This window comes from Habropoda laboriosa, unplaced genomic scaffold, assembly GCF_001263275.1.
Source record: "Habropoda laboriosa isolate 0110345459 unplaced genomic scaffold, ASM126327v1 scaffold40, whole genome shotgun sequence".
NCBI classification, from domain to species: Eukaryota; Metazoa; Arthropoda; class Insecta; order Hymenoptera; family Apidae; genus Habropoda; species Habropoda laboriosa.
In genome coordinates, this window is record NW_017100231.1 from 5,816,766 (window position 1) to 5,823,728 (window position 6,963).

At 42.0% G+C, this 6,963-nt stretch overlaps 1 protein-coding gene across 1 annotated transcript in view; it reads left to right on the top strand.

The window, feature by feature from the left end:
- LOC108571478 (teneurin-a) overlaps positions 1–3,150 on the top strand; it is a 48,027-nt gene extending 44,877 nt beyond the window's left edge. The window contains exons 16-18 of the mRNA XM_017933534.1: positions 7–1,124; positions 1,338–1,521; positions 2,000–3,150. Coding sequence (XP_017789023.1) covers positions 7–1,124; positions 1,338–1,521; positions 2,000–2,961 — 2,264 coding nt within the window. The 3' untranslated portion in view covers positions 2,962–3,150. The remainder of the gene's footprint in view (positions 1–6; positions 1,125–1,337; positions 1,522–1,999) is intronic.
- Positions 3,151–6,963: the final 3,813 nt, after the last annotated feature.

Below are 6,963 nucleotides of genomic sequence, written 5' to 3' on the forward strand. Positions count from 1 at the left end.
ACACAGAAAGTGGTCTGCCTTCAGAAGTGATACACTCTGAACGAGATGTGGAGTACAAATGGGATTACCAGTACAGTGCTGGATTGTTAGTAGAAGAGCGTATAGATTTTGGTGCAAAGACTGGCCTCAGTAACGCCAAGTTCACTTTCGATTATGATTCCAACTTCAGACTTATCAATGTACAGGGTAGAATCGGCGGCCAGACACTTCCAGCCCACACCATGGCTTACAGTCCAAGGACAGGTATGCTGGAACAAATTGGACAATTTAAGGTGACCAGACCACAAACCAACGAAACCACTGTGTTCGATGGAACTGCCTTGTTCTCCAGGAGTACAGATGACAGGTTCTTGGAGACCCAAGTGACATTGACTATTCATCAATTAGAAGTGTTCAAGATGGAGTTCACTCATGACATTCGTGGTCGCATTAATCAGACAAGGACATACACACGCAATGTTGCTGTTAATACTTATACTAACGTAAAAAATTATACTTGGGACTGTGACGGCCAGTTAACTGGTGTTGAAGCCCAGGAACCATGGGGTTTCAAGTATGATGCCAATGGGAACATGTTGTCATTGACTTATCGAAAGAACCTTATACCTATGGAGTATAACAATATGGATAGAATAGTTAAATTAGGGGAAGGACTGTATAAGTATGATAACAGAGGATTGGTGGTGCAAAATGCTAGAGAAGAGAGATTCAACTACAATGCGAAAGGGCTTCTGGTCCGTGCCACTAAACGTGGTCGCTTTGATGTGAGATATTACTACGATCATCTGGATCGTCTTGCTACCCGGAAGGATAACTATGGAAATGTCACTCAGTTCTTCTATAACAATCAGAAACGTCCTCATGAAGTCAGCCAGATTTACAGTCCGAGGGATGGTAAATTAATGTCGTTGGTTTATGATGACAGAGGACATCTGATCTATGCTCAAGTCTATCGGCACAAATATTATATTGCCACTGATCAATGTGGCACACCAATCATGATCTTTAGTCAATATGGCGAAGGTATAAGAGAAATAATGAGGTCGCCCTATGGACATATCGTTTATGATTCGAATCCTTATTTATATTTGCCTGTTGACTTCTGTGGAGGGCTTCTGGATCAGGTAAGATAAAAAGGAAAACTGGATGGTATTGTTCTTTATTAAATAAAAATTTAATAAATATTTTTATGTAAATAAGACAAATACATTTGCATTGCGGCCATTACCTCCTAGTCTCTCAAAAATGATTTTAAATAATGAATTGATTTTAAACAAAAAGTACGAAATAAAAGATCTCTCTGTGTTTAATTTGTTTTTTCATTTTTTTCAACTCAGGTAACATCATTGGTGCACATGCCAAACGGCAGAGTTTACGATCCATTAATAGGCCAATGGATGTCTCCCTTATGGGAGAACGTTCTGGACAGAGTGGACACTCCGACGCATCTGAATCTGTATAGGTTCAATGGGAACGATCCTATTGACGTTAGGCATACAGACCGACCAAACCAACCAACTGGTAAGGTCCCTACACCTTCAAGGAGATGCTTTATTGAAGATTTACTAGTCGTACGGCTAGTTTGGTCAATAATGACACTTTCTAAGGCAGTCCCGGTCCACTTGGTCAACTTTGAGAACCTAACCTCATCTATATTCCCTTTCCTTCCCTATAGTATACAGATTTTAACGTATAAATCAAAAGTTCTACTAAAAATGTATTATTTAAAATATCAAATTACAATTAATAGTTTAAAAACTGAAACATTTATATTAAAAAATTGTATATCAATACTTACACCTAACTTAATTATTTAAATGGTGTACTAGTTTATGTTAATTTATTATTATTAGTATTATTATTATAAAATTTTATGTAGTATAATTTTTTATTTTATTGAACTTGGTTGGCGACTCTTATAGACAAAAATTCATAAATATATATTATATTTGAAAATATCCAACTAAAACATCAACATCAACTTTCAATTGCCTTTCAGACCACATATCATGGATGTCGCACCTCGGCTACGACCTCAAGAGCCTCGCCCCTCAACTCTTCCCAGAGGAGCTCCCAGACAGCCTCATTCCTCCAGCTCTAGGACCAGGCACCTCTATCTTTGGCAAAAAGAAGAGAACCAGAAACCTCGGTGTTCAATCAGGCTTCCTCGCCCACATCGCACAAAGACACTCAGGGGACGCTGTCAGCCTCTCAGCGCCACCTCGTTCAGCCCTGAAGAAGGACACAAGCGATCTTATTCCCAGTCGCCTAGGCGCCGCATCAGATCCTCCATTTGGCAAAGGAATCCTCGTCTCCAGAACTGCAGATGGCCAAGCAGTGGTATCAAACGTACCAACAGCTAACGCCATCTATGGCGACGTGTTCACATCAGTGTTCAACCGTTCATACTTCCTCCCGTTCACGTTCATAGTGCACAGCGCTCAACAGGACGCTTTTTACTTCGTAAAAGAAGATACATGGCGGGCCAGTGAGGACCGCGGTCAGTTAAAGCGTCTCGGTGGTCAGGTGAACACTACTTTCCACGAAAGTGAGAATGGTAGTGGTAGTAGCTCGCTGATCGACGTGAAAATCCATGGAGTCAGTTACGTAGTTAATCTGCGTTACGGCACCACTGCGGAAAGAGAGAAACAAAGACTGCTTCACCACGCCAAGGCGACCGCGATTCGTAAAGCGTGGCATAGAGAACGCGAGGCCCTCAAGGCTAACACACCTACGGCTATTGAATGGATGGTAGCTGAGCAGGACGAGATTCTGAAATCTGGATCTGCGTCCAGTTACGAGGGTGAATACATTCACGATGCACAGCAGTATCCAGAGCTAGCCGAAGACCCGTACAATATTCGGTTCGTGAAGAAGGCGGTGGACCCGTCGAGCAAGAAGCGTCGTAGGAGGAGAGGCGCACCCACATGCAAATTGTGGTGGCTAGACAAGATCTGCTAATGATATCGTCAGCCAGGGAGTCCTAATCTCCTGAGATACATTCGGATGCCGGGAGAATTGTCCAATCGTCGAAGCAACAGGAATTTCCAAAATGGTGTAGGTAGAGCGTGTGGCGTGTCAAGAGGGTAGAAAGAGAGAAGAGGATCGAGAATGGAAAGAAAGAGAGAGAGGGAATCGCATCGAGCCGCGACCCCCTCCGTATGAACGTACTGAACACTATCAAAAGAAACAAAAGAAAAAGTTTTATACCAAAGTCTATTTGTGTATTTCGAAGATGCCAAAAACATTTAACGTTATATCGATTATTATTGTACCGCGATTTAGGGTGTAGTGTGTAAGCATCTCGGGAAGAATGTTTGCTACGCGACCAGCAGATAGCGTCGTCGTCGTCGTCGTCGTATGGAAGAAAGGGACACGTTCCAGAAGGCTCTCACCATTGAATTGCCCGTCGTTGTTCTTCTTGCTGCGAGACAAGAAGAGTTCCTTGCGAAAAAAAAAGACGACAGACGGAAGAATCGTGGTCGTGAGAATTGTATACATAACATCATTAAGATACGATCGTACGATGGAGATAGTCATCGAACGTTGAGCGACGAAAATGCAGCAGGGAGCAGGCCATTTGTCGTTGAAGCGAATCGAGTGAGAGAAACTAGTCAATATATAGCTTTACATTGACGTATAAACTTTTTCCAGTAGGATAAGAAGGACAAAAGGCGTCCATCGTCGATGTACCCATTCGAGAAGAAAAAAATAAAAACTTGTGTACCCATCATTTACCCGCGCGATACCTTAGTCGTACTTAGATAACGAGAAGAAGATGGATGGAGGATCGATAAAAGGTTAGGATACATACGATAGGATCGCAAGTGGACACAGAAGGAACACGTATGCGCGTATCTCAACAATGAATGGCCCTGTGAATGCTGAAGAGGATTATATACAGATTAATATGCGTCCAAAGTGTTAATGAAAACATTGATGGAACGCAAGAACATGGCGGAGGAAAGATGGCGTCGTTCGATCGACTTGGTGATCTAACATAACGCGTTTCATTATCTGGATATCGATATTCCGAATTTAGGAAGGCTGAAGGAGTAAAAACGAGAGAGAGAGAGAGAGAGAGAGAGAGAGAGAGAGAGAGAGAGAGAGAGAGAGAGAGATGATATTAAGGTGTATTATAAAAGTGGTGCTTTCTCGTATGAAGGAGAAATATCGGTGCAACGTTCGACAACGGTGAGCGTGACTAATTTAGAGGACGTTGGAGAACAGGTACACACACTCAAAACACAGACACAACTGCATAGCGTGGCTAAGGTATTTTTAACGATGGATGTGTCCTACCCCCCGCTCCCCCGGCCAACATTTAGCGCTAGCGTCCACTTCCTCGAGAATTGATGTCGCGTTGCGTACAAATTGCTGTTCGTGAGAGAGAGAGAGAGGGAGAGAGAGCGAGAGTGAGAGAGAGAGAGAGAGAAAGATAAACACTATCGTCGCGGGAGAACGATGAACATTTGAAAAGGGAATAATTGCGAACGAAGAAAATTACAATCATCGTTTTGTCTCCTGCGACAACGATGACGGAGCAGAAATGTCTGTCTGTTTAAAATCGAAAACGAAAGAAAGAAAAGGAGAGAGTGCAAGAATGAAAGAGAAAGGATAAACTCCATTATCGGTAATAATACGTATACAGGAGATATTATTGCATATTTGTGCTTGCTGGATATGAATAACGGAACGTTAACTATGTTTCTTCACCGAATACTAAGTGTGTATATCTAAATTTAATGCTCGTCAGTACCGATCGTTTTTGCTGTGTACTGAACGCCATATACATCTACGTACATAAGAATATTATTTAGCACCGGCTAATACCCCCTTCCCTTGCCTGAATTTGCTACTACCCGTTCCACGCACATAAGGTCTGGACTCTTCTTAGCTCCGCCTTCTTCCCCCACCCCGTCCTATCGTACCCCTACTACGGTCCTCTGCTCCTCCTCATTACACTAATTTCAATGTACTACCCGTATATAGTTTCCTTTCTTTCAACCTCGATTTCCCCCCGAATTATCACCCCATTATTTTATCACGTTTCTTCGATATTCGCCATTGAATATTTTGCGAAAATACGGCTTTAGACGGCGCCGTTCTCTTAAGACGGATAGATAGCGGCACAACGACATTATCGTCTGAATAGATGAGAAAAACGATTTAAAAAAAACATTAAAAAAAGGAATTACCTTATTGCGCTGAATGTATAAACGAACAAAAAAAGAATACAAAGTATATATAGTGAAAAAGAGGAACAGAGAGAAAGAGAGAGAGAGAGAGAGAGAGAGAGAGAAGAGAAAAGAAGAGAAGAGAAAAAAGAGAGATTATATAGGAAAGCTTCGTAAATGTATTTTTGACTCGAGCGAGTGTTTAGAGTTGCATTGAACACCAAGATAATATCCTTCAAACTCTGTGGTCCAAACGAGCTCTCGTGCCCTTAACGAAATCGAAGGCGATCTTTTTCCTTCGTCTGTTTTTTTCTACTTTTTTTTATTGTTGAAAAGTACGTTGAGAAAACTCGTATTGCGCGTCCGATATCGCACATAATTACCGTAGTCGTCCTTCCGCCATTTTCTCCCGAACTTATGCTGCCAATATTAATACTCTCGATACCGAAGGGCGAAAGGACGAGACGTGTTTACATAACAGAGGACCTCGAGATCGACGGTGATCAAACCACAACCACAATCGTGGGTATCTAAACACTCCACCATACTTACCCCTCCTCTATCACCCACCGCACTCCGGTTGCGCCCCATCCTTGAATTTTCCCAGTTTCTTCGTATATTCTATACATACCGTGTATTACCGTTGAATCGGCAATGGCGTTCAAAGAATCGACTATTTTTTAAAACGACTAAAGAAAGGAAGAGAAGTGTACCGAGTGTCAAATTATTAAAGCGTTTTAAAAGGCGGATCCAACGTGCAGGGTCGCGAGAACCATTTGTCCCAATTATAAATACTCTTCGAGTAACTAATAATTACCGCTAAAAAAAAGAAAAAGTAAGAACTAAATAAAAAAAAAAAACAAGCGAATGAATTTACTCGCTCTCTTAACTTCCGTGAAGTTTCGTCTCGTTTCGCTAATAAAAACTTTCTATAAGAAAAAAAGAAAATAAGATGAGTACACACATATACGCACGTTCCCCGATGTTTTCAACCGCGGGGCAACGCACGACATACTCATAAATACGAGCTCGACAGAGGTAACCGAATGAGATAAACGACCGTCATTATTAGTAACTATTATTGCAATTAATTATCACTACGGTACGCAAGCATACACGGGTCGTCCGGGAAACGAACGCGAGATGTCGTTAATAGTTACGGCCGAGCTAGCTGAATCCGTCGGACCACACGTGATGTACTCGATTCTCGCGAAACAAATCTTGTCCACGATAAAAATGTACCCCGGGACGAGTCGAGATGAGGAACAGCACAGAAGTTTGAACACACGGTAGAAAATAAAAAAGAAAAAAAAAGATGAAGAGTGAAAGATATTTGGTGAGAGAGAGAGAGAGAGAGAGAGAGAGAGCACGTGTGTGTTAAATGTGTACGAGGAAGAGCGAGTGAGAGAGAGTGAGAGCGAATGAATGCGCAGAGTCAGTCATGCTGCAGCTACTACGACCACTACCCTAAGTAGATTACGCTACTTCGCCGCTGATCTAATTGTTTACTGTCACGTGTTGCTGTAAACCTAAACTAACGATACGATATATTTTATTTATATAATCTAATCGACTGTATTTATTGTAAATAGTCACGATGTTTGCTATGATATAATATATCTGTAATTGGATGGAACCTGCCTGGAAACTGCGCCCACAGCCCTGTCCTCTATGCATCACTGCTCTCTAACACACGCATGCACACATATACATACCATCAGCGCGTGCTTTTAACACGCGCGCAACACGGACACGCATACGCATACATATATGTATATGCGGATAA